Source organism: Falco biarmicus, chromosome 20 (assembly GCF_023638135.1).
Source record: "Falco biarmicus isolate bFalBia1 chromosome 20, bFalBia1.pri, whole genome shotgun sequence".
Taxonomy (NCBI): domain Eukaryota; kingdom Metazoa; phylum Chordata; class Aves; order Falconiformes; family Falconidae; genus Falco; species Falco biarmicus.
This window is the reverse complement of record NC_079307.1, coordinates 3,693,532-3,720,091: the sequence shown is the minus strand read 5'-3', so window position 1 is coordinate 3,720,091 and position 26,560 is coordinate 3,693,532. Positions and strand designations below refer to the sequence as shown.

General features: G+C 42.8%; 3 protein-coding genes across 6 annotated transcripts in view; 2 read left to right on the top strand and 1 right to left on the bottom strand.

Moving 5' to 3' along the window:
* IL18 (interleukin 18) overlaps positions 1-14,607 on the bottom strand; it is a 23,220-nt gene extending 8,613 nt beyond the window's left edge. Inside the window, exon 1 of the mRNA XM_056322948.1 lies at positions 14,589-14,607. The gene's annotated coding sequence lies outside the window, so the exon portion shown is untranslated. The remainder of the gene's footprint in view (positions 1-14,588) is intronic.
* TEX12 (testis expressed 12) lies at positions 2,032-5,575 on the top strand. Its single transcript, XM_056322930.1, has 4 exons — positions 2,032-2,091; positions 2,624-2,735; positions 2,841-2,892; positions 3,165-5,575. Exons 1-4 carry the CDS (start codon positions 2,032-2,034, stop codon positions 3,307-3,309), a joined length of 369 nt encoding a protein of 122 aa, XP_056178905.1. The 3' UTR covers positions 3,310-5,575.
* BCO2 (beta-carotene oxygenase 2) lies at positions 8,499-26,560 on the top strand. Of its 4 annotated transcripts, none has more exons than XM_056322937.1 (13): positions 8,499-8,724; positions 10,400-10,492; positions 13,825-14,029; positions 15,098-15,309; positions 16,790-16,905; positions 18,803-18,905; positions 20,066-20,194; positions 20,335-20,495; positions 21,016-21,183; positions 23,087-23,224; positions 24,495-24,677; positions 25,269-25,379; positions 25,745-26,560. In XM_056322937.1, the coding sequence occupies exons 1-13, from the start codon at positions 8,520-8,522 to the stop codon at positions 25,856-25,858; spliced, it is 1,938 nt and encodes a 645-aa protein (XP_056178912.1). In that variant the 5' UTR covers positions 8,499-8,519; the 3' UTR covers positions 25,859-26,560. The 4 variants fall into 4 exon arrangements, with proteins under 4 accessions (XP_056178912.1, XP_056178911.1, XP_056178913.1 ...); XM_056322936.1 differs by having other exon boundaries at positions 8,514-8,724; positions 16,790-16,911; positions 25,745-26,455; XM_056322938.1 differs by lacking the exon at positions 10,400-10,492 and having other exon boundaries at positions 8,514-8,724; positions 16,790-16,911; positions 25,745-26,455.

The following is a 26,560-nucleotide window of genomic DNA, read 5'->3' as shown; positions in this document are numbered from 1 at the left end:
TAATATTGTACTTGGTACCTTAATTTGTGCAAAAGCACCAGAACCAGTGCCAGTCAGCCAACTTTATTTATTCTAAAGAAACTGGAACTACTTTCAGAGTAACGGCTTAGATAATTTTCTTTTTTTTAGTCTGAGCTTTCTCCATAGTCTATCACATCCATAAGGTACTGAAGTGGCAAAACTATTCAGATGTTTCATTTATTTTAATTCAGATGGTCTGTTAATAAAAATATCCTAACATACTAATGGTAACTCAATTAGGTAAACACTTTTAAGAAAGTTTGCCTAGTGTAGTCCTTCATATGTTTCTTAATGTTTAAATGATATTGCTAATAACATAAATATATATAAATTTTTTGAGAATTAAATTGTGGGCCATGGCAGCATATTGAATACTGTTTCTACTTTAGGAACTATTTAGTTCTTGTTCTTCCAGCAGTTTAATTACTTGTCCTGAATTTTGACTTTCAGAGCCTATTTGAATAACACGTGTAAGGTTAAGAACCTTTCTTTTCTTAAAAACATACAGACACAAAAAACCTCAGAGAAAATATTACCTTTACTCCAACACAAGTTCAACTCTTGCGATGATTGTCTTCACTGTCGCTTTAATGCAGCCAGGCTTTAGAAACGCAGTAGCTTGATAAAGCGTTTAATACTTTTGGCTGACAACGTGATGTTTAATACTGAAAGAGCTCTCCTGAATCACTGCGTGTAGCTTCTTCCTGTTTTAAGCAAGCCACTTCATCACGTCATCTACTCGGTCCTTTCTCGGTTGTTTCTCAATGAACCCCAATGCAGCTTACCTACCAATGGGAAGTGCTGCGTAAGGATAGCACAATCTTGTTTTCCATTGTCTAATTGTAGAGGTGTTAGTCATTATAGTGACAGTAACCTGTCAGGTTTTACTAGTTCATGGCTTGTCCTTTGAAAGGGATCCACCTCACCTCATCTGTCCATTTCGCTGTCATCTCAAAACATCTCAAAATCCCAGTGATTCCAGTTGGGGCTGGATCTACCACAGGTGCTCAGGAGACAAAATACGACAGGAATTGTGTGAGCAGACTGCAGGACACTTCAGATAGCTACAGGTGGTCTCATCATGCTCGACCATGTCACGGGGGCGAAGCGCTCCTTCCTGGGGTGGTGGAACGGGGGTTTTGGCACTACACTGAGGCTGGTACAAGCCTTCTTGGCTGGGCCCGGCCGCACAGCCCCTGCCCGGCAGCCTGCCCATTGCCTGCCACAGCCCCCCAGCTGGAGCAGGGCTGCCGGCCCCACTCCTGCCCACCTGAGGTGCCGGCAGCCGGGCGTGTGAGGAGGGGGGCTGGCCGCACTGCCTGTCAGCTCCCGCCGCCTGAGAAGAGAGGGGGAGAGGGCCTGAGGGCCAGAGGAGAGGGGGCGAGAGGGCGTGAGGGCCAGAGGCGCCTGAAGTCCTGCGGGGAGAGAGCCTGAGGGCCAGAGGGGAGAGGGCCAGAGGAGCCTGAAGTCCTGAGAGGAGAGGGGGCCTGAGGAGAGAGGGCCTGAGGGCCAGAGGGGAGAGGGCCTGAGGGCCAGAGGAGAGGGGGCCTGAGGGCCAGAGGAGAGGGCCTGAGGAGAGAGGCCCTGAGAGGAGAGGGCCTGAGGGGGGAGGGCCTGAGGGCCAGGGGGGAGGGCCTGAGGAGAGGGCTGCAGGGGGCCACCGATGGCCCTCAGGGTGCGAGGTGCTGGGGGAGCATAGGTGGAGCTGAGGAGGAACAGCGCCCATTTGGGCAAGCAGAATCGGTGTCAGCAGCCCCAGGGCCGAACCACGGCCCTGCCGGGAGCCCCAGGGCCGGGAGCCCCAGGGCCGGGAGCCACTTGGACCTGCTCTCTTCACTGCACACACCGTGCTCTGAGGTGCTGCCTCTCTGCGGCGAGGAGAGCTCCTTCACAGAGGAGCTTACACAGGTACTGCTTACAGGTTTTACATGGTATTTTAATATAGATGTGTTCTCCAGTCACACAAAGATAACCCCTTACCAAACGTGACGTACTTTTTATCAGGCAACGATGACAAGCAACACACAAAAACCTGATGAAAATAGAAGTAAACGGAAAAAAGAGATGGAGGTGAGCGGTACTGTATAAGGAAGGGAGGGAGTACCTGGACCCTTCTGGCCCCAGGGGAGTGACACAAACTGTTATAAAACGGCCCCATGTCCTTCTGTGGCATTGCTGTGGGTTCCTCTCAAGGAGAGAGGGCAGAGCACTTCATGGCAGTTTACAGGGGTTAGGGGAAAAAATATGTGACGTTCTTATGCAAGTAGACTGTACAGTTTCTCTTAAGTGTTTGAAGAAAAACAAAACTGGGTGTGCACTGCAATGCAGTTATGAAGGACTTCTTGAGAGCGAGCTTCCGAAGCACACCAGCTTTTAGTGATACAAGCAAAGATCTCAACCTGGTGCTTCCCACGAACTCCCCTAGGTGCTCTGCCTGTTCACAGTGGATGGTGTTGATGCTGTGAAGCCAACAATACACTTCCTTTGAAAGCAGTCTCTCAAGATTTTTTAAAACCTCTTTTTTTCTCAGTTAAACTCTTATCTGTGCTAAGCTTGTTTTAAGTCCTAGAACCTGTATTTTTTTATGTGCTCTTGTTATTAGAATGAAGCTTCGGAAAATCCTCAGTTGTCCTCCCTTGACAAAACAGATTTGGCTTTTTCTGAGGGCTCGCAGTCCCTTCACAAAGCTGAACCACTGGAAAAAGTTTTAAATGGTGATGTATTAAATATACTGCAAGTGCCTATGTAATTATCTAATTCAATGTTGCCACAAAAAATCATTCAAATGTTTAAATAAAATTACTTCTTTTTTTTAACAGAGATGAACAAAGAAATTATGAACTTGTTATCAAAATATGCTCACATATTAAGGCAAGTTAACTTTCTGTCCTATACAGCAGTTTTCTAATTTCTCTAGATAAGATGGATTACTGTGGCTGCAGTTTAGAGAAATTTGTGCTGAAAACTACCTACCACAGATCTTGAAAGAAAAAAGCTGTTTTCTGTTACAACAGAGAACTGATTTGGTCAGAAACAGAGTATTGACAGATACAAATTTTTAAGAAAAGCATAAAAGCAGTTCTAAGTAGTGAAAAAGTTAATGGTGTCAGTATTGATTTTAACTACAGATTTTTTCAATTAAGTGAGAGAGCAGCGATGGATGCTTCTTATGTCCAAGAACTTGATGGGATCTTAAAAGAAGCAAGGACCATAGAAACCCACTTAAAACAGAAAAGAGAGAGTCTGAAACAGAAATTCACTGTGATTGCAAGTACTCTGCAAAGCTAAATGGAGTTTGTTAGATTGCAGAAATGCAGAGCAAAACTTGTAGTATATTTTGTGTATTAAAATAGAGACTGAGTGCAATGATAAATGTTTCATAAATGTATTAAATATTTCTAGCAGTTCAGGAAACTTTCATCAACTTAAGCAGCAACTTTTTAAAAATAAGTAGATACAATACATGGGATAGTGGTAGATAGTAACAATATGAAATATCCATTTAAAATCCTATTGCTCCAAGGGATTCTATACATTAAAAGATCTTTTTTTACTTGTTGATACATCACTTAGGCTGTCCCTAAACTTCCATCCCCAGAAAATACTGGAAGCATTTGAAAAAGAAAGTAGAAAGAATTTTGCATTGTTTGGCTTTAACGTTATGGAAGTTTAATGCAACTGAATTCTGAAGCAGCCATGGTATTTCTAATGTTACTGCTAAGGGTGTTTTTTTCTTTTATTGTCACAACCAGTCTCTCACTCTAGAATATAGTATAGAAATATATCTATGAAACATGGGATTTTGCAATGTAAGTGGAAAAGGACCTCAGATTATTTTATGGTTGGGGTTTTTTTGTGTTTTCTTTCTACTGTAGAAAATGTTTTGGTGCTAAAATCTTAGTAGAATGTACTTGCAATCTTACTTCCATTTTGTCTCAGAATATAAATAGATTTAAAAGATCAGCTTAGAAATAGTGTTCTATATATAAAGAGATATAAAGTCTTAATTTGAAAATATATTTTAATACTTCTACAGCTTTTCAAGTGAAACCAATGCCATTCTGATATAAACATAAAAGCACATCATCAAAACTCTGCTGGTAATGTCAATAAATAGAGTGACATCTAGATGATGTTAACATAATCTAGAATTACACTGCTCTTTTATTTTGTTATTTAGAATCATCAGTATTATTTGCTGTATATCCAGTTTATTTAAAGATGCTTATGGTGGTTTTGAGCACTTTTTCTTTCTTGTCATTTGACTGTTAAAAAAGGTGAAACATAAAAATGTACAAAGCGACATTGGTACAAATTGTGAGCCTAACGTAATAAAGAAAAATGCTGGATAGTCCTGTTGCTAGCATAAGATATATCCTTACCCCACTGTGTATTAGTTTTCTCTGGAAATCCTTTCAGACTTAATGAATCCTCCTTTCCCCCTTTTATTAGGTAAAAGTCACAAGCACCTGTCAAACTGATACTGTTTAAAACAAACAATGAGAGAAACTGGACATGTAGGGTGAGATTTTCCAGGGTATTTAGATACCTAAAGATGCAGATATGTACTTAGTAGGATTTTCGAACCGCCTAAGCATGTAAGCGCCTTACTTGCTTAGGAATTTTTGAAAATCCAGTAAGGTGCCTATCTGCATCTTTAGCATCTAAAGACTTTCAAAACTCTTGTCATTAGTCTACATCATATTTACCAGTCTTTTACTTTTTTAATTAATCACATCTCGTTTGCAATCAGTCTTGATAATGTTGTTTAAACAGAAGAAAGTGGGAGAAAAAGAGATTTTGGAAGTTAAATTTCCTAGAATATTGTGTTAAGTGTTTCTAAAATCTCCAATCATCTATAAGGATGACAAAAAGCAGAGTTTTAAACTGTCATCTGTGAAGTGTATGAAGTTACAGATTTACCTATGGTTATTTCTGTAAGCCTTTTAAAAAAAAATTACACAAATTTCGTTGCTGTTAAATACCTGCCTCTTATTGAAGTCAGAAGCTTGCTGCATATTATCTGTTTGTGCTTGGGAAAACAGATCACCTGGATTTAGATCGTCTAGATTCAGTTTATGTGGCTAATATATCCAAGTTGCAAACCTTTGGCTCTAGTATTAAGTATTATTAAGAAGCAGAACTTAGAAAACTATTGGATCACAGTATAAGTTTCTTCCCTTTAGGGGGTCAAGAGGGCACAGACTCATAGTGTTACTGTTGCAGCAGTTTGCTCCATTTCAAAACTTTGTAAAATCCCATTAAAAAAAAGTAAAACTATACTACTAAGAAGAATGACAAACTGCTTTAGTTTGGCATTCAAGTGCAGTTAAAATCAAGACATACCTCTAAATGATGACTCTTGTTTTTCTGCAGTGATTTCTTACGCAGTTGGTTGTCATTACATGTTATAATTTAGACTGGGGTCTCTATGGTAGCAAGGGGAGTTTAGAATTTGAAGAGACATTGACAGTAAAGTCAGTAAATATGACCATAGGAACCTAGCAGAGATTATGAACACTGTGGTTATGCTTACTAAAGGGAAGTAATTCAAGCTTTGTAAGATTTTGAAATAGGTGTTTCAAAAACTATGTTTTAAATTGCTAAGAGCAACAAAGCTTCTGGTTTTGCTGCTGAATCTGTGTGAGGATATATATAAAAATATTCATTTTACTTGGTCAGTGTTTAAATTATGTACTTTCATAAAGTTCTAGCTTGAAATCGTAAGTTCAGACAGTTTAAAACATCCAATGAAAACAAACAAGTCTCTTGAGTTTAAAAAACACTTCAGCAATGGAAATACCCACTTGCTGGTTGCTTTCATACATAAGTCTCTTCCTGTTTAAAAGGGAGCTTTCCCTAATTGCTTCACTGGCTAAAAATATTGAGTGTTTTTCTGTTGGATGCCCTTCAGTGTTCCACTCAACATCTATATGTATGGGAATACTCATTACACACTGTTTTTCTTCTAAACCATTAGAAAAGAAAATGTTACTGTTTGCCCATTTGTCTACAATTTTCTACCTTGCTGCTGATGTTTCTGCACTGAATGTCCCTCTCATGTATTTTGGTATTTATTGGGAGAAACAAACCACATTTTTTATTCTCTTCTGATGTGAAACTTAAAAGCTCATTCATTCTGTCTCTGAGGACTGAATGAGCTATGCATGAAATCCACCTGGCACCCATCCTATCACTATCCGCTTTCCAGTTCTACTGAAGGAGGTTTGAACAGAAAATTAATTGGCTTTAAAGCTGCCAAATCTGATCAGCAAAGCTCAGCTGGTAACTACGTTTTCTTTAAGCTTCTCCTCCTGTTGTTTAAGCTGCAGTGCCTTACAAATTAACAAGAACATCTAAGATGACAGATCAGTAACAGAATATAAATGGATTTATTTTTTTTTTGTTAATGCAGAAACATCTTGGACAAAGTTCCAACCCTCTTGAAGTCAAGGGGATTTTTGACAGTAAGTCTTTTGCATTTCTGAGCTTACTGTGAGTACCTCCAAGTCTGGGAAGTGTGTTGAAAAACTAATACTCAGTTCCTCTCATTGCTCTTCCGTTATCTAAAAGCTAAAAATGCAAAACAACAGAGAATGCAGAGACAGCTTAGGTATTCAGCCCAGAATGCTTCCCTGAGAAAAGGCTAATTGTGGCTGATTACTTAAAATGAAGCTGCCCTTTAGCATGGGGGTAGGAATGTGGTTCATAATAGAACAAGACCAAATCGAGCCAGGTCATAGATGTGTTTAAGGCTTGTGACATTCTGTCTAGAACTCATCAGAATTCAATTTTGCTAATTGTAGAATTTTTATGTTTTGTCTTTGAATTGTTTTTGAAAACCGGATGATGAAGGTGGCATTGGAAAAGAGCAGAGTGTGCATTTTACATCGTCAAGGTGAACCTCCAGAAAAAAGGAGGGCAAAGAATGACAGATCAGCCTATCTCCCATCCTGTAGTGAGTCTGAAGTAAATTTCTTAACAAATACTTTATAGTCACCTGGGGAACAATAAATAAATAACGAAAAAATAGATTCCTTTATTAAAGTAGCAGACTTAATAAGGAAAAATGACAGATGAGGTATAGATTGATGTAGGATAAATGACACTGTCCTTGATGATATTATATAAAAATGAGAGCAATCAGGAAGTAGGGGCTACATGAATGAGTTAAAAATCGGTGAAAGGAATAGGCATTTTGTCTGAAAGGTCAGGCTGGGTGGCATTCCACAGTGATCTGCTTCAAGCCTCGCTTATTCCATATTGTCCCATATGATTTAGAAAAAGGACATTAGAGAATACAGTTCATTTTTCAAATGGCAGCAAGTTAGGAGGGTTGCACATGCTATCAGTAACATACATTGAAAATTCACTATAATATCCATAAGATGAAGGGCTGACCTGAAATCAAGACAAAATTCAGAAAAGACAAGGGAAAAGCACTGTGCTTAGCAAGCAGAAACATTTGTGTTAGTTACAAACCAGAACAATAGCTAGAGTTGGTATGGTGTTACTGCGTGGTGGGAAAAAAAAAAGCTGAGATGTGTTAGCCATAGGATAGCAGATGAGATTTAAAATCTTCGTTGTTCTCCTTTGTGTTAGTTTGGGTTTAGCTGGAGGATGGGTCTGCTTATTAAAAACAGAGTGGGCAGCATGGGAAACAGGGATAATAAAAGGCAAAGAAACCATGATCTGTGAGGAATCATGTTTCATTTAGAGAAAGCACAAAATGAGGGAAGGCACGATAACAGATGAGTTACAGAAAGGACGGTAGTCAGGTTTTCACTGTGTCTTGCAGGAAGGACAAGAAGAAATCAGCTTAATTTTCAGCAGCAGATTTAGGATGATTCATAATCTGTCCCATCTGAAGGACAGTGGAATGGGCTACCTGGACGACTGTGTATGCTGCCTTGCTCTCTCTCAAAGGATAGGGCAGCTTTTAAGAGCTGCTTGATAACATGAAACAAACATTTGCAAAGTGCTAGCAGCTTCCTCTGGGCAGCCTGAAAGAGAAAGCCCATCTTAGTTTGAAACAGCAGAGCAGGCCTGTCCTGGTCCTTCCCTGTTGGACTTGATGGACCAGTCTGTGGTGGCAGCCGATACTCCTAAAGCCTTGAGATTCCTTGAAGGCAAAATGGTTACTCAGATTCTGAAACAAAACAAGGTATTTTTGACAGGTGAAAAAGACAAGACAAGGGGACAAGAATTTTTAAAAGAATTGGCTCAAAGCCTGGCTACCTCCATACATGGATCTGTCTCCTCTTCCAGTTTCTCCAGCTAGGACTGGCCAGTACTGGTAAAGCATTTTCCCACCCCAGTGGCAGTGTATTGGCATTGAGCAGCATCCCTGGCCCAGCTGCTGAGGGGGGCTGAGGGCTGCTGAGGGGGTGGGGCAGCTCTCCCGCATGCCCTGCAGCTGCCAGGCCCGGGTACCAGCCTGCCCGGCTAGCTCAGCACCCTGCCCTGCTGGGGCTGGCATTCCTGGCTTTTATTCTGAAATGATGATGTCAGGCAGCTCTCCGCAACCAATCCATCGGTGCTGGCTGCACACTATCATCCTCCACCGGTACCTTCGCCTGACTATCTCTGGTCTGATGCTTTCTTCCAAGCGGAATATGTTTTCCAAAATTTTTTTGTCTGCCATCAGCCTCCTGCTTGCTAATTTGCAGCGTTTCCTCTGCTCTCTGATGCAATTCGTTCCAGGTAAAATGCATAAACAAACAGATCCTTCTATCCCATCATCTTGTAAAGGGGTTTTCCGTAGCTGTTAAGCACTGATGCTGGTACAGGTCAGTAGAGCAATTTCATTTTTATTGATTGGAAGCTGGGAACTACACAGTTTAGAATGTTAGGAGCCAGCAATTCTTGGTTATTTATTGAAAAGATGAACGGGAGAGACAAGTACGCGGCACAGACCGGGATTACCAGCAGTTTCTGATGGTTTAGAGCTGGTAACTGAGTAGGCATTAGATTCTCTCTGCAGGGGAGCCTGCTGTGAGATGTGTTTGTGGGCTGTGAAAGGGAGAGAGTTATTTAGAGCAGTGACATTAATGAACCTTTGATCTGAACATACAGATGGGAAAGTATTCCAAGGGATTTTGTATCGCTACCGAACTCTGCGGTTTGCACCACCATTACACAACTTGAACTGTCTTTTTTTTGTGTGTCTGAGAATGAGATCTGTTACCACAAAATAGGAACCAATACAGATCGTGATTTAATTCACCAGAATCTCTTGCTTTTGAACGGTGGTTGCTGGTGGTAGTGTTTTCCACCCCTTTAGAATCAAAGGATTGCTTCTGGGGTATCGAGAGATCTGAAAGGTGCTCAAACCTGCCTTGTTGTGCCACCAGAACCCATCTGTGGACACCGATTTACTCCAGGAGGTTTCTTTTTCACTGCATGTGTTATTAAGCTGGTGTGAGGCATATAATCAACTACATCTGTGAGATGGGAGACCAAGAATTCAGAGGCAGAGTAATTAATGCAAACTAAATGATCAAATACCGAGTCTAGCATTGGGAATGTTACATAAAGCAATCCATGGTATTAGCATTTCAGGGTGTGATAAAGTACTTTCCTGCTGGGGAAAAAAACCCTTTATGCATAAATTTATGAAGTTCTTTTGATCTGCTAGCAGATTGCAACAACTGTATAATCTTGTTTAAAATGGGGCTCTCTGCTAAATCTAAATTCTCTTGAACTCTACCTCTTTCCTTATGCTTTGAAGCAGAACTGCATAGGAACATAAAGAGCTGTGCTTCTTGTCTTGATTACCCAAGTGACGTGAAAAACCTGCAGATTTCCTTGCCTTGTTTTCTGTATCTTTTTGAAAAGAATGGATTTTCCCAGACTTTTACTAAGGTCTTCTTGAAAAAGCTTGCTTATATCAAATTGTCTCAACGTAGCTAAAAGGTGAGAATGTTGAATCATGAAAACGAAACCCCTCTATTATTTGTTCAAATATTCGAGTGAAACAGTGATAATAAAAAAATATGAATAAGATTTATTCCGTCTAATATGTTTCCCGTGACACCAGAAAAATCTTCCTAGCTTACCAGTTGTTCATACTGCCTTTCTAGGATAAGCGTTCCAGAGACTTAATTGTGTAAATAGGTATTTAACAAAGAAATTACAATTTCTTCATGTCAGGAAAAAAAAACAAAACAAAACAAAACCAAAAACCAAACCCAAAGCACAGAATCTCTTTCTGCAGTTGTCTTTGGGAAATCAACAGGTATTTCATGTGCAAGCGTATGCACAGTTCACATTTGCTTTTCTCCCTTACCTCCCTTTGACAAGCCTTTCTCCACTCCTCCACCTCTTTTCCCCTGTTTTTTGTCACTTTTATGTTCTTTTTTGCTTCTTTGCCTGTTAGCAAGGAAGTGGGTGGCTGAGCCCCTGACAATGGGAAATCAACAAGCTAGCTGGAACAAGGAGTCAAGTACGGGGAGTTCCCAGCAAACACAAGGCAAGTGCAACGATTTCAGTTCAGAAATCAGTGTGGGACACTTAGGTGAGCTGCAGGGTTCAGCCCTGGTGAAGGCTAGAGTGTGCTTGGCAGAAATCAGTAGCTACAGCAACTTCAGTTCAGGGTGGGGTGATGGGCAAGCCAGTTTGCTTGCCCTGTGGTTCCAGTCTGTGATTTACAGGGACCATAATGTGGCCCATATGTTGTGCCACAGGATTTCCAAACCAGCTGTATGCTTATTCTGAATTTGCATGAATTCTCAGGGAAAACAGAGTTCTTGCTTCCCTCTCCTTGCTTGAAGAACCGCGAGCATTCTGTTTACTAAAGTCTGCCCTTAAGCCTGGTCCTGAATGTCCTTTGGAATCAAGCACTTAGGTGCCTTGGATTTGAATATGCAGGTTAAAATCAAAGTGGATTTGCTCTGTCCAGCATGATTTCAATTTCACGGCTAGCAAATGGCTTCTGTGTTTCCTCCATGCACTGTTAAGATTTTCTGTCCTGCCCATTGATGTTTTAAGTACAATTTAATGTCTGGTTCGTTGCTGCCCTACCCAAAGTAGATGGGGTAGCCTCTTCTGTACAGAAAAGTTTTCAAGATTACTTTTTAAGTTTATCTTGCTAAATTCCCATATGTAATTACACTGTTCTCCAGGAAGTCTCAGTGTAGTGCTATCCGTGGTCATGCCTTTGTTTCTGCTTGGACGCAAAAATGTCTCCTTAGGGACTTGTTGCTCTTGTTTTTTCTGCACGTTTTACATCTTTACAAGTGGTAGCTTGCCTACCAAAGCTGCATTTTTGCAATTACTGATGGCAGTCACTAAACCTGCCAGGTATTGGTTGATATGAAAAGCTTCTACCTCCTTATGTCTAAGGAAATAGTCAAAAGCACTAGTGTTGGGAACAGATTGAGTGCTTCATATGGGATTTAATCAGAACTAATCGAATTTTAAGAGGGAGACGATGTTGGTGGTTTGAGATTAATTGCTTTAGCCCTGCAGCCTGAATTCTTTATCTAGCTGACTTACCATATTAGAGATCTAAAGAAGGATTTGAGGATCGGCAAGCCAGAGAACTACATTGAAGGGATCTTGCAATTTACCTTCCTGCACACCTGACACCCATTCTGTCCGTGGCTATTCTAGAGAAGCAAGCTTAGGAAAATGCTGTCTGCCAGCTCAGTTCTTTTGCAGATATTCTGTCTGAAATAGCAAATTTCCTCTGTAGATGTGAACACATGGTTTCAGAGGCTCACAGGTAAATTGTGCAGCAGCTTCACTTAATCACTTGGATTAAAGAAGTAGGCTGGAAGCAGCAGTGGTGAAAGTGACTGGTATAACCAGAACAAATTGCTACATCAAAAAATCAGCATGAAGTTCAGTATCAGTCTGGACTCTGGTGCGTGGTTTTGTTTGTACTAGATGTAGTTCAGGAATAGATTTCTGTATGCCACACTGTCCTTTTTTATCAGTGTTTCACTTGCACCTAAGTCTTCATCAGTTCTTGTTTAGTTCAGGGCTCAATGATCCTCCAGTGAGGATGGAGCTGTGTAGGAAAGCAGCTCTGCTGACCTGTGGATGTGAAGCCTGTGATAGGTGAGGAGGTTACACCACTGGGAGGGAAGGCAACAGCCTGTGTACTTTCTAGGTAAATCCACCTCTGCAGCTAAATGGATTGCTAAAACAATCCTTGTGTTGATGAGGCTTTGCAAGCCAGGCTACTGGAGCCAATAACCGTGTGCTGTTAGCACACAGCATTCCAATCAGTTCATGCTTGCTTGATGCTTTTGTCTGTAACTATGCCTAAGAAGGGGGATATTGCAGTCAAACAAGAGCCTCCATCCGAAATTATCCTTTTCTGCTATTGCTTATTTACTTACCAAGTAAATCTGTTTAATCTGTTTTGTCCTGCCCTGTGAATATATTTCAGCTCAGTTTCATTTGTGTTCTTCTTGAATTCCATCATTTGGTGTAAGGGACTATGGTTCTTTTTTCTTTTCTTTTTTTTTTTTAAAATTTTCCTTTTTCTCTCTCTCTTTTTTTTTTTTTTTTGTTTGTTTTGGTTTTGGTTTGTTTTGTTTGTGCAAGGGGAAAAGCCAGCAATCGCCTTTTGGGCTTCTGTAATCAGATAGTACAGGTGAGTCTGAGAACTGACCTGTACACCTTTCATTAGCCTTTGAGCTCCTGGTTTACTGCATTTCAAGAAATGCCAGCTTAGCAGAGTGCTCCACGTGCAGCACAGAGAAAAAAACCGATTACCTGTGTTTGACAACCTATATTCCAAGGCTGTGGCTTCTTTAACATTGTGTAACAAACTATGGCTTCCCTGGATTTAGAGTAGTCCGCTGGGACTCCTCTGAGTTGTTTTGTGGAATGTTCTTCTTAGTGAGCTGCTTTTTTTTTTTCTTTCTTTTTCTAGAAAAGCCTTTTTACTGTGGGCAGAAAAACTGTTGTGAGTTTTGTTGGATTTTTTTTTTAATTCAGCACAGGATGTTGTACAGTTTTGTTAAAAACAGCACATTGTTTCAAAGGGAGGACTTCTGAAAGTCCTGGGGAAATGTCCCAGAACGTACAGTCTCTTCTGTCTACTAAGTCACCCATGATTGTGATACCAAAGTGGAGTGAGAAGGTATTTTATAATGCAGTTTTTCTGTCTGAGTGAGAAGGTATTTTATAATGCAGTTTTTCTGTCTGAGGTGTGTCCACCTCTGCTCTGCCTTGCTTTTGGCAACACTGTCATACAAAGGCAACAGGCACTGCTTTACCAGGTGCCTAATTACATCTTTCTGCTTGTGGCTTCGGTGTGCAGCAGTAAGACTAACGAGCCCCCTTCTGTCTTTTCCTTCAGCAGGCTGCTTGTCAGAAATCACTGGGAGATTATTTTGGGTTCCTGCTCAACATTACTCTGTGTATCATCCCAAGTTGAACAGATTTCTTTTTGCAACCTCACAGGTTCTTGTAATAAATATCCATGTTACTTACTCTCAGTTACTTATGGAAATAAATTCCAAATCTAAGCTTCTTTAATTAAAAGAAAATTTATCTTCTTTCCTATCATCACGTATTTTACCTCCTTTACCATTATTACCTCCTTTGGACTGCAGAACAGGTGTCAAATGGATTAACTACAGTAGAGTTAAATCCACTGGATTTTCAGCTCCCAGTGGATGTGTGGGGTATTATAAGAATACAGCTTTAGTCTGAATATCCACTACATGGCTGCTTGCAGAATGATCAGTGCTGTTCTCCTAGACATCCAAATTCAAGCTCTACTCTCTGTTTATTCAAGTGAGAATCTTAGATACCTGCTTTTTGTTCTCACGGCTTTCTCTGCAGGTTTAAGGAATTCCCTGCCCAATCCATCAAAAGAGCAAATCACCTTCCGCAGCCCCAGGGGTTTGCAATGCATCTCACCCTTAATGCAGACGGTAGAGGAGACCCCTCAGCCCATCCCAGCAAAGATCAAAGGACATATTCCCAAATGGATTAATGGAAATCTTCTGAGGAATGGACCTGGGAAGTTCGAGTTTGGCGAGGAGAAGTAAGTCCAGGTTTGGTGAGTTTGTCAAATTATTCTGGCCCGAGCTCTACCTAAACCTAAAGGGAACCCCCCGAAATGTCTCACCACTGGTTGGAGCCCCTGGTAGTTTCTTTTTAAGTAAGGCAAGGAAGAAATGCTTATGTTGTCATTCTTTCAAGAACAGTTGCTTGCTCATCTGGAAACTCCCGGTGGGCTTTCTGAAAATAGGACCATGGTTAACTTATTAAGGTTGGAGAAGCTGAGTCACAGAGAGGCTGTGACCTACTCAGAATGTATAATGAGGGAACAGAGCTGGGGATTAAAACATTGACACGCCTAGTCCTTTGTCATTAACAAAAGTCCATCCCACGAGCACTGAAATCCGGGGCAGGATTTGCACTGTTGATTGCACTAAATTGTGTGAGTTGCTTTAGAAGCAAATCCATCTCATTTTAAAAATAATGTTTTAAGAAGGCAACTACTGCCTTTGGCTTGGAATCTGCCATTCTAGCTGATTGACAAACCTAGCTTGTCCTCCAAAAAGCTGATGACAGCAACTGGCCAAAGATGATCATCTTACCGTATTTCCAGAGACAGACTGTAAGGTTTTCTTGAAGATTCAAAGAGTTCACATTTCGGAGAGAACAGCATCCTGCGAACAGCTGAGAGCTAAAGGCTCCTTCTTGCGCAGTTGGACTTTCAGTAATAAGTTCAATTCTGGTTGTACAGTAAAGCACGGTTTCTATTCCCTATGCAGAAGTCTGCAGAGTGACTTGTTTACCAGTATAGGTTATTTCCCCCAAAAGCTTATACATAGCATTTTCGGAAGTCCCTGAGGTCCACTTTCAAAAGTGATATAGGGAGCCCAAATCTCACTGGAAGTTGGCATCTACCTTCAGGTCCCCCCAGCTGCAAATATACTCGATTTGTTTCACTCCATTCAAGTGTTTTTCCATACTCACCAAGTGTTCCTGGGATCTGGGCATTAGCTTTTTACAAACAGTAATAAACGTAAAGGCAAGAGGGAACAGTATAGCAGAGAATCGTATAGTGCCCAACTCTTGTTCTCTTATTTATGTCTTCCTGAAGATTTAACCATTGGTTTGATGGCATGGCCCTGTTGCATCAATTCCAGTTGGAGAATGGCACAGTGACATACCGGAGCAAGTTTCTGCAGAGCAGTTCCTACCTGACCAACAGCCAGCACAACCGCATTGTGGCCTCAGAATTTGGGACGCTAGCAATGCCAGACCCATGCAAGAGTGTCTTTGAGCGCTTCATGTCACGCTTTGAGATGCCACGTAAGAGGGTTTCTAAGAAATAAGAAATATTCTGAGATTGTCTTGGGGAACTTCTGGTTAGGTTTAAAGGGAGATGTGAGGAAGTCTGGTAGGCCTAATCTGAGCTCATGTTTTCCTTTAGATGATCCCTTAGAACAACATCAACAGGAAAAATGCAAGTTGGTGTCAGGCTTAGCTGGGAGAGGCACATTCGGTTTAATGTTTTAGTGCCGCTTCAGTTCACTTGACCCCGAGTTTGTTGCAAATCCGCAACAGAAATCTTTCTCCGAAGAACACCCTGTACAGCCCTGATAATGAGCATTACAATCTGCCATTCTACGTGAGACACAGCTTTGCCCTTAGAACACCTTGCCTTGCTAAGCTTGTAGAGTAAATGGGCTAATCCTTCCCTTCCTGTACTGAGGTGCAAGGAGATGATATGAGTAGGGTGAGAGGTGGTATTGCACAGGAATAGAAGTACCATTACCTTTAGCATTCTGTGTATGTCAGGAAAGAAATAGGCTTAAATGCAAGCAAGGTGCTTTCCACTAAAACCAGAACAGGCCTGAAGTTTGCAACTTGTTGCTTACATGTGTGACCATCTGCTTCTTATCTTCCCTGTGGAGATGGATCCTGTCCTGCCATGTCATCTGTTCTCTCCAAAGATGCCCATACCTCCACTCATTTGTCTGCCTAGCTCCCCAGCGTCCCACCCCGTCCCAGCTCTCTCGATAAATTTCAGAACTATCTGCGTCCCCCATCTTTTCCAACCTCCAGCAGGGTGTTCCAGCACACCCTTGCCTATGTGACTCTTTACACACATTAAGCTTTTCCTCTCCATAAGGCAGTCTGTCCTCCGGGCTTTTCCTGTACCGACTTCAGGCTTTGTGTTCACCACACGCAGTGTTCAGTTGGGGGAATTGTTTTTTCCTCAGCTCTTCTCAGCCAACTGGCTAGTGGGTCCCAGATCCCCTAGGAGTAGCAAGAACAGCTCTGGCTGTTATGTGCGTGTAGTTCTCAAAAGGCATCTCCCTCACTCAGTTTTAAAGAGAATAGGGAAGAAGAAGCATTCCGTGTCCAAGCCGTGTCACAAAAATGGTGTCCCTGCCCTCCTCGCAGCCCAAGTTGTAGCTTCAAGTCTTGCCTCTCATTTCCAATGCTGTAAATCAAACATGGCACTCTTCATATGGCTGTCAGAGGAGAGGACTTTGGCTAGGGAGGAGAGGGAGAGGGACATGAGGAACTAAGAGGGCAGAAACAAAGGGCAGATGGAAGAAGTGTGACGGACTGCAGTGATTTCCATGAGAACCAGTTCTTGTCCTTTTATCCTGATCTCACCTGTGCAGCCAGAGTGCCTTTGTAGATTAGTGAGATATTTCTAATCGCTCACAGATGGATTAGTGTCATTGCAAATGGATTTATTTGTTTAAACATGTCTAACTTGCTATAATGTAACTCAAGCTTAAACAGCGCTGTGTACAACTCCAGGATTTCGTTTCAGAACCAAGTGACAATGCCAGTGTGAACTACGTTGTGTATAAAGGAGACTATTATGTCAGCAATGAGACCATCTTCATGTACAAAGTGGACCCAGAGACACTTGAAACAAAGGAAAAGGTGTGGGTAGGTGGGATAAAGGGGTTTGCTTATGGTCCAGGAGAACCCCTTCTTGCTGTTTCTAGGAGCAGCAAAAGAAATGATCGGTGCAGCTCTGGGCCATAGCCACAAGCATCCCTTCGTGGTGTGCTTGAGTCCCTGAAAAAACTACCTAGCGATAAGGCAGCTCTTATGAGTGAAGTTTCAGTCACTGCCCACTGTAGCAAGCAAGGGGCGAAACATGCCGAGTGGTTTCCGTTTGGGTACAGATGGCATTCCTCCAGTGCGCTCACTGCGTGCCTGGACTTGTCTGTACCTACCAGTGTGTGAAAAATAAAAGTGCATACAGGAAGAAGTTAACATCGCTGATCTCAGATCCGTATTATTGCCCTGTCTCTTCATTCTCCCTATCTGTTCCCTTTTTACACCTGCAGCTTTAAAAACACCAAAACAGCCCATCAAAGTCTTGACTACACCCACTGTTGCGAATGGGTGGTGAAGTCAATGTAAAGTCAAGTCAAAGTTCAGCTGCCGCTTTATTTTCTCCCACGCTAGCAAATGAAGAGAAAGTCAGAGCAGGAACCTTCCCCTGTGTCCTGTGCATCCCCTCACAGGAGCGTGGCTGCATTTCAGGGAAGAGTGTGACTTGTGCAATGACACCATAAGCTGTCCCCCTGCCCGCACCCTGAGATGAGGTTTGGTTCTTTGCTGCGCTGGGCAATGGTGAGAAGGCCTGAGGAAGGATTCTGCCATTCCTAAATCAGTATTTACTACTGTGCCTGTATGTTCCCATGGTCTATTTAATACCAAAAAAATACCGGGCTCAGCACACCCTCAGATCTCAAGGGAGGCATTCCAGGAGTCCATCCCTCCCAACAGGTTCAGTTGTGAGTCATGAAGAAACTCTGTCAAGTATAGCATGCTATTTATTGAAATGGAGAGTTTGACAATTTGCTATTTTGTCTGTTTTGTAAACCATAATGCAGTGACGAAAAGATGCATGGGTATTTTTAGTTTGAATGTCAGCTCTGTTGAGCCATCTGGTCATTCAAAAAATTCCCCTTAAGCTGCTTTTTCGATGCAGGCTGGTATTTTTGGCTAAATGAAGAAATTGAAGGATGATGTCACATTTAAACTTTCTGATATGAGGTGCCTTACAAGGACATGGTTTTCTAAGCTTCCAGTGGCGTGGCACTTTTTTCTACTGGGCCTTTCCAAACAAAGGGTCTCAGGCTGGATACTTGAAAGCCATATTTTTAAACTTTTGGAAAAGCAGCCTATCTTCCATGCGTTAACGTTTCAATGCATGCATTAATCTTCCTCCAACTTATTCCTTCAAACCTTCTTCCCAACACATCTCCTCCGCTGTCTGAGCCCAAACACACCCTACCCCAGGAACTAAGGATAAATAAGAGCACTCACAGTTGTACCTCTGTGAGTACACTGCTCCTGCTAGCTGGAGACAGTGAAGCTGAGCTGTTTCCTCTGTGCGGAGAGTAAACGCTGTCAGTTAGCTAAGGGTGCTTTCAAAAGGCTTGGTGATTTTGGGGGGCAGTGACTGTCTCTTCACGCATGTCTGTCTGTAGTTATTACAGGGGGTCCTGGCTAAAATGCTTATACAGGCAACGCTCCCACTGTGTCGGCGCTCCCTGCCATTAGCAACGTTCATGTCTCCCGGAGAAATGGCTGGTGCTGCTAGTCCCATTTTAATGGTAGGACTAACACAGAGAGAAACATTGATCGTTTCCCAGGATTTCAGGAAGATTGCAGGCAAAACGAAGGTTTAAGTCCAGATCCCAACATTAGGGCCATAATCATCAACTAGTCTTCCTCAGACTTCCATGCAACCGACATTCAGAAAGACTCTGCCTTGCTGCAGGAGACTTCTGCACTGACTGGGAATCTTTGGCATTTGCAGGTGGACTGGAGCAAATTCGTTGCAGTGAACGGGGCCACTGCTCATCCTCATTATGAGCCTGATGGGACAACATACAACATGGGCAATTCCTACGGGAAACATGGTAGGACTGGGCTGTGGGCTGGGTGTGTGGGCTGCTTCTGGCTGCTGCTTCAAGGAGCAGTTGTTGAAGAAACTTCAGTGTCTGAAGAGACGCTGAAATTGCTGTTTCTCTTTGTGGCAAATGAAGGTGAAGCAGATTAGTTGTTATTTCAGGGTATCAGTCTGTCCCGTAAAAACAGCTTCTCTCAGCAGTTAGTTTCAGATGCTTCTGACTTTGGCCTGTGAATATTCCACAGATTTCCCTCTTCCTTTCCCAAGCATTGACGGAAAACAGGAGAATGATTTGTAAAGTCCCATCCAGCAGCCTTATCCAAAGAATTCTGACAATTAGCAACACGTTTTCCACTTAGAATAATTGGCTTTTGATAAGGGCCATAAGGGGTTTATACAGGAGAGATGGTGGCATTTACCGCAGTGACCTGGCTATCTTACAGCAAAGCTGAATGTTGTGGGATATTTTTCTTCTTCCCAAAACTATGAGCATTATGTCTGTTTGGGATCTAGTCACATCAATGTGGCTGCTCAGCGTCAGTTAGATGGAAGCCTTCTTTTTCAGGGGGCCTGTGGAAACAGCCGCTGCCCTTTATTGTGATACCTCAGGCTGGTTCCAGTTCACTGAACTGTTGCCCAGTTTTGTTCATTTTTCATTCTTGCCATTTTCATTTCCTTTTGGCTTTAGCAATATCTAGCTTTGCAGCACAGCTGTTTTCAGCTGGAGAGACTAAACTACAGATTATTATTCAAATGTGCCATTCTTTCCTGCCCATATGGTCAGATTTATTAGATGAGCATCAGTCATCGCCAAGGGCCAAAGTTTTCTTTTCCTTTGATACACAAGCTATGAAGTTGGTTTTCTTCCTGATCCTGCTATTATAAAATACTCTGAGTTAACGTAAGGAATACACTGCAGACAGTAAAATTAGATGGCAGTCTACCAGACTGAGAAGATCCATTCCTTTCAAGCTTCTTTTTTTTGCTCACTAATCCTCCGTAGATTGTTTTATTGACTTGATACCTGGCTTTTTGTTTTCTGCTCAGTGTAGCTATGACCGTGGTTCCTAGTATTCTAGGGAAACAGAAAGGAACAGAGCCTGACTTTGGTTTGATGAATGTGATCAGTCTCACGTCTCAGTGGTGTTGAACACCCTTTCTCCTTTCCAGGGTCTAGCTATAATATCATTCAGGTCCCTCCACAAAAGTCAAACTGCAGTGACACATTAGAGGGAGCAAAAGTGCTGTGCTCCATTGCTCCGATGGATAAGATGAAGCCCTCCTACTATCACAGCTTTGGTAAGAATGCTTTCTATCTCAGACTCTGGATTTAGCCTACTGTGAGCCAGAAAGGGCTGCTGACTGCCCTCTGACCCCAGGAATTTTTATCATCTCATTTGCCTAATACTCAGATGATACCTCCTTCCTTCTCTTTTCAGGGATGAGTGAAAACTACATCATTTTCATTGAGCAACCCATCAAGCTGAATCTGTTGCAGATTATCACTTCCAAACTCTGTGGGAAATCCATTTTTGAAGGGATAAGCTGGGAGCCTCAGTACAATACTTGCTTCCACGTGGTGAATAAGCACACGGGGGAGGTAGGTGGATCTTTGGCCTTTCCAGCAGCTGTGCAGAATTTTAGATGCTAAGAGAAGAGTGCTGGGGAGCAGCCACTGACAGCTGTATGAATCAGCCCAGAAGCTGCTGCAGTATAGGCTTTATAAGCATGGGTGTCTGTTGGTTGGAAATGGGATTGCTTCATGCACTTCCCTCTCTATTGATTTTTTTTTTTTTTTCACACCCCTAATAGAACAGGCAGAAATAAGCAGTTTGGGGTTCCTGGAACTGCAGCACAGGGCCTGAAATGCAGTTCCCCAGTTTTGGGCGGTCATAACCTGGGAATGATGCTGTAGGGATGGAGTCGTGACAGCAAGGGGCCTGTCCTGGGCTGTTCTTCATCTGGTTTTGCCTACTTAACTGGCTCAAAGCAGCCATTCTGTAGTAACACAAGGACACAAGACAAATACCAAGGGATGAGTGGGGAATGAAATAGGGGAGAGAAGAGAAAACCCGTTGAGATGTGGCTGGGATCTTTAGCCTCTCTCACGGTCACTGCAGGTGCTGCCGGGGCAGTGGTACAGTAAGCCCTTTGCTACTTTCCATCAAATCAATGCCTTTGAAGATTGTGGCTGCGTGGTCCTGGATCTGTGCTGCCAGGATGATGGAACAACTCTGACTGCTTACAAACTTCAGAACCTGCGGAGGAGTGGGGAAGGCCTGGATCAGGTAAGATCTCTGCCTTTTGCCTTGCGTAGGATCTGGTGGGGCCCCATGCTGGCTGAGTTACTTTTCTGAAGCAAGGCTCAGGTTGGTAGAACGGACAACACGATGGGGGACCACAAGGTGTAGGATGTGAACTGGGGAAAGGAACTGTGACTATAAGGAAAAACTAGAATTATGATCTGTTGATATGTTAGTATTTTTCTTTCCTTTTAAATCTCTGAGCAGATAATCTCCATGGAGCATTTCCTTGAAAATTTAAAAACTGGTGTGTGACACAGATCTCCATCAGCATGGCAGAATGTACTTCTGTTTTAAAATCTTGGGTTTAATCATATTAATTTTCCATATCCCTGTGTCATAAAATTTCCCCCCTCCGGAAAGTAAGCAAAGTATTTTTTTGCATTACTTTTAAAGGGCAAAAGAAAAATAAACTCTGTTGTTTAAAGGCATTACTTTAGAAAATCAGCCTTATGTAAATCACAGAAACACAAACATCACAGAAACCCCTACATTGTTCCTCACATTCACCTCACAACAGCATATACTCATAAATCAGTTACTTATTGTTTCCAACTCTTGTCAAAAGCACCATTTAAAGCCATGTAAGAGGCATTATTTTGCATAGGTCATATGTTGGAAAAGTGGGGGTGCTTTCAGTTTCTTCTATTGCAGATGTGTTTATTGGAAACCCACAATATTGTGGGTGAAGGGCAGGCATTTCTACAACATGTTCAGACAGATCTGAACTTCCTCTGGCTATGTTCTGAGCTGTCTAGAAGCAAATCAGTTCTGATCTGAAAAGTGTATAGTCCTGTCCCTGTAGGGTCATTTTGTTCTGCTTTCCTTTTTTTTTTTTTTTGCAAAGATGTGGTGAACGTTAATTCGAGTACAGCATAGCATTATTACGACCATTTGCTTTGCAAACTGATTCCCGCTTTTGTTCAGCCTTCTCTGAGCACAAAAGAGCTATAATGTGATCTGTCTGAAGGTATCCATATGTCAACATTAGGCACGTATTTCCAACACCCACATTCTTTAACTGACAAGTAGCACAGCCATTAACTGTATACACACACACAAGTGCAAGTCATTTCAGAACAGAATCTTAAGTTTATGCTGCACTGAAAGATTAAGGCATGCCTGAGCATGATTGATGTGTTTTCCCCGAATGATGCTTAATGCTTTTGCTTGCTGACTAAACCATATTTTGTCTGGCAGAGTTCCTCAACCAGTGTACTGTGGCTACATAAAACATAAAACATTTTGAAAATAGGGTTTCAAGATGAACACGTATGATTAAAGTGGTTTCATGTTGAACTGGTGAGTTACAGATTGAAGTAACTGAAAAATACCAAAACAGGGTCCTTGCCACCTGTTTTGTTTCGAAGGCTTAATATTTGGAAGTATTACGGGTTCTAAACTTGGCTCGAGCAGAACTTTAGTGGCAATGGTGGAATTACTCCTCTCATGCAACCTGCTGAATGTCTGCCACACTGGGAGCTGCTAGTTTGCTCTCCCCTTTGCTCCTCAAGTAAATCCACCACTACCCTAGACTTCCCAAACATGAAGTCCATGTGTAGCTGAGAACAGGAAAGGAAAATCATGCAGGCTAACTTCAGGCATTGAATTGAGGCACAGTAGTCTCCTTCTACTCGCCTTATCATCCAGGGGAGAAGGATGCTCCTCCAGAGACTGATTTAATTGATTGTAGTTTCGTTTTCTACTGTAAAGTCCTAGAACAAGCAGAGCCCTTACCAGAACTTGGTAAAACACTTAATAGAAAGAAGCAAAAGATTTCAGAGGAGGGAGGAATGTTTAAAACTTCAGAATTGTTCCCAAAAAGGGCATTTAGCCTGAAATGCCACTCTCCTCCCTCCCTCACCGTAACTTTCTGTCTGTGTAACAGGTTTATGACTCAGTATCCCGATCTTTCCCTCGTCGCTTTGTTCTCCCGCTGAACGTGAATTCAGACACACCTGTGGGGATGAATCTGAACCCATTGCCTTATACCTTGGCAAGGGCTGTGAAAGATGCTGATGGCAAGGTATGTATTAAAAACTTACATAACTGCATTTATGGCTGTGGTGAGATTGCCTGCAACAGTTGTCGTCCTGTGCTATTACCTTCTTAGATCTTGTCCACCAAGCAAGCAAACAAGGTCTGGTCATTTCTGACATGGGACTTAGTGTTTTAATACAAGGACTACCACATTGCCTTAAATGAGAGAGCAAAGACAGGTTGTGATTTACCAAAAATGGCCAAGTGGATCATAAGCCTTTACGATAATTGGCCAAACTTCAGCTTCTCCATTGACAAAATGATTTCACCTGGTACCAGATCTGCTCTTTGCTTCCAGCTCTGAACAGCCCTACAGAGTGGCATTCAGTAGTACAGAACATGTGTTGTCCACTATGAGTGGAGACATCTCTGTGTGTACTTTGTACATGAAATTTCTCAGTGCTGGACCTGATATTTTCTGAGCTAGTGTCGTGGTTTAACCCCAGCCAGCAACTAAGCCCCACACAGCTGTTTGCTCACTCCCCACTCCCCGGTGGGATGGAGGTGAGAGTCAGAAGAGCAAAAGTGAGAAAACTCATGGGTTGAGATAAAGACAGTTTAATAGGTAAAGCAGAAGTCGCACACACAAGGGATTCATTCACTGCTTCCCGTCAGCAGGCAGGTGCTCAGCCATCTCCGGTAAAGCAGGGCTCCATCACATGTCATGGTTACTTGGGAAGACAAATGCCATCACTCCAAACGTAGCACACTTCCTTCTTCTTCCCCCAGCTTTATATGCTGAGCATGACGTCATATGGTATGGAATATCCCTTGGGTCACTTGGGATCAGCTGCCCGGACTGTGTCCCCTTCCATTGGCTTCTGCACCCCCAGCCTACTCGCTGGTGGGGTGATGTGAGAAGCAGAAAAAAGCCTTGACTCCGTGTAAGCGCTGCTCAGCAGTAAATAAAACATCCCTGAATTATCAGCACTGTTTCCAGCACAAATCCAAAATTTAGCCCTATAGTAGCTACTATGAAGAAAATTAACTCCACTCCACCCAAACCCAGCACCATTAGCAGTACAGAAATACATAGACTGGCTCCTGTTTTTCCCATTAGACTGCTGCTTGAAGTTTCCAAGGTCTGAGTCAGTTCTTTGGGTGAAACAGAGGGAGGCGGAATTGGTGCATGTAAATGTCAGGGTCATCTTTAAACACTTCTCCACAAAAGGTTGTGCAGTGGGTGGGTGGGACTAGTTGGGTCTTCTGCCCAGTGAGAGCTCAGCTGACACTCACGTAATGCATACATCTTCTAGGTCTGGTGTACACATGAAAATCTCTACCCTGAAGGCTTTGAAAAGGTTGGGGGCTTGGAGTTCCCCCAGATCAACTACTCTCAGTACAATGGTAGGAGGTACCGTTACTTCTATGGATGTGGTTTTGGGCATTTGGTTGGAGATTCCTTGATCAAGGTTGATGTGGAGACCAAGAATTTCAAGGTGAGGTGAAGTGAGATTATCTTTTTCCAGCAAATGGGAATCATTCCACTGAATTGGCCTTGAAGAGATGTCATTTACTAGGCACCGCACTCTTTAGGGGTCTTTGTTCAAACGGGTCTGAGATGAGGTTCCTAATTTCACCTCTAGCACCTTATGAAAACGGCACACTTACCAAACAGGAGAGGATACCATTCCACCTTCTTAGATAGAGGACAGAACAGAAAGGGTTGGATAAAGTATGCACATGTCTTCCAGACCAAAGAAGAGTCACCTTTTACCAGACAGTACAGAAATTTACCCAGGTAGCACAGGCAGTTGGAGATAAACTGCCAAGGTATTTATGACTTGGACAAGAAACAAGGTTTAGGATATTTCCAACTGCAAGCACAAACTGGGATTTTTCCTTTGTCTCCCTTAAGCAGGGAATAATGATCTCCGAAGCGTTAAACATTTGTTAATCAGAGACTTCCCTGGAGGGGCACAGAGTATGCCTGGGTATCTGTGGGGAGCACTCCAACTTGCAACTCTGCTAACTGTAGTAGACAAGCGTTAATGAAATAAAACACATCCATATGTTACTGTGCTTGCTAGATTTGGCAGGAGGACGGATCCTTCCCATCAGAGCCTGTGTTTGTGCCAGTGCCTAACGCCACGGCAGAAGACAGTGGAGTCATCTTGTCTGTTGTGGTCTCCCCCACCGAGGTAACTTACTACGAGTTCATCGAGATCACGTAGTATTAGGTATACTTTCTAAAGCACAAAACTGAGTTTGAGACTGTCTGGCAGATAGTTCTAGCACTGTGCTTCCCAAGGTCTGTGCCTCTGCAACTGCCAGGCACAGCCAGGCAAACTTCAAGCGGGAGTGTACCTTGGAACGTCAATGCTTCTTGTGTGGCATCTGTGGCTGTCAGAGCTCCTGGCCAACTGTCTTACAGGTGTAGTCCGTATGCTCTGGTTGTACGGCCTGGTTGTACCTTTGGGCTCCCTTGTGTGTGACAGATGGAGTGGGTTGGACAGCAGAATGATTCAGCCTGGGCATTCATTCTGGCCTTCTTTTCACCCTGCAGAACCAAAGTGCTTTCCTGCTTGTCTTGGATGCAGAGACCTTCAGAGAACTGGGGCGAGCAGAAGTCGCTGTGCAAATGCCTTACGGATTCCACGGGATCTTTACTTCCCACTGACTGAAGACTTTGTCACCTCCTGTAATCGGGGCCAGATCAGGCTCAGAAAGAAACCTCTGCTTTCTTTTACCTGCCACCTTTGCATTATGCCCTGGATGAAGCAACTGCTTTTTCTCTATCATAACCTCTGAGTTACCGCTGTATTCCTAGTAACATACAGCAAGGGGTCTGAGGAAGGCAGAAGCCCCTTCGCTCAAACAGCCCACTGCTTTATCTTAAATTTCTGACTACCTTGATAGACCAGTTAGCAGCAGTTGGCAAAGGCTGCCATGTGTAAAGCTTGCAAGGGAGCAAAGGTGACCGCTAACCATCCCTTGGTAGCAGTGTGCTCTGAAGGGAAGAAAGTATCAGTGCTTAGGGCAGTGAATTTGGCTGCAATGTGTAAAGCAGAAGAGAGGAGTAGAACCAGCTGGTAACAGGGAGGCTCGACGCAGGGATGTAATTCCCCCCCACTGCATAAAGATTGCCTTCAGTGGACTGCAGCAGGTTGATGCAAACACTCACGGAAGCTGTACTTGTAGTGCTTTTCTTTGTACACTAACGGTGCCCTCAAATAAAACTTTCTGAAGAAAGAAACCTTTCTCTCCCTGCCCTCACCAGACGCACGGCCAACTTTGTGCTGTGCCACGAGAGGCAACAGCCGCAAGCCTGACACCTTATTGTGTTACGTGGTCTTGTAGGCATGCACACCACCTGTGCACC

Coding starts and splice junctions, on each gene's coding strand:
- TEX12 (XM_056322930.1), top strand. CDS start 2,032: ATGACAAGCAACACACAAAAACCTGATGAAAATAGAAGTAAACGGAAA. Junction 2,736..2,840: donor ACTGGAAAAAGTTTTAAATG/GTGATGTATTAA, acceptor TTTTTTTAACAG/AGATGAACAAAGAAATTATG. Junction 2,893..3,164: donor AAATATGCTCACATATTAAG/GCAAGTTAACTT, acceptor TTTTCAATTAAG/TGAGAGAGCAGCGATGGATG.
- BCO2 (XM_056322936.1), top strand. CDS start 8,520: ATGATGATGTCAGGCAGCTCTCCGCAACCAATCCATCGGTGCTGGCTG. Junction 18,906..20,065: donor CAATTCCTACGGGAAACATG/GTAGGACTGGGC, acceptor TCTCCTTTCCAG/GGTCTAGCTATAATATCATT. Junction 25,380..25,744: donor TTGTGGTCTCCCCCACCGAG/GTAACTTACTAC, acceptor TTCACCCTGCAG/AACCAAAGTGCTTTCCTGCT.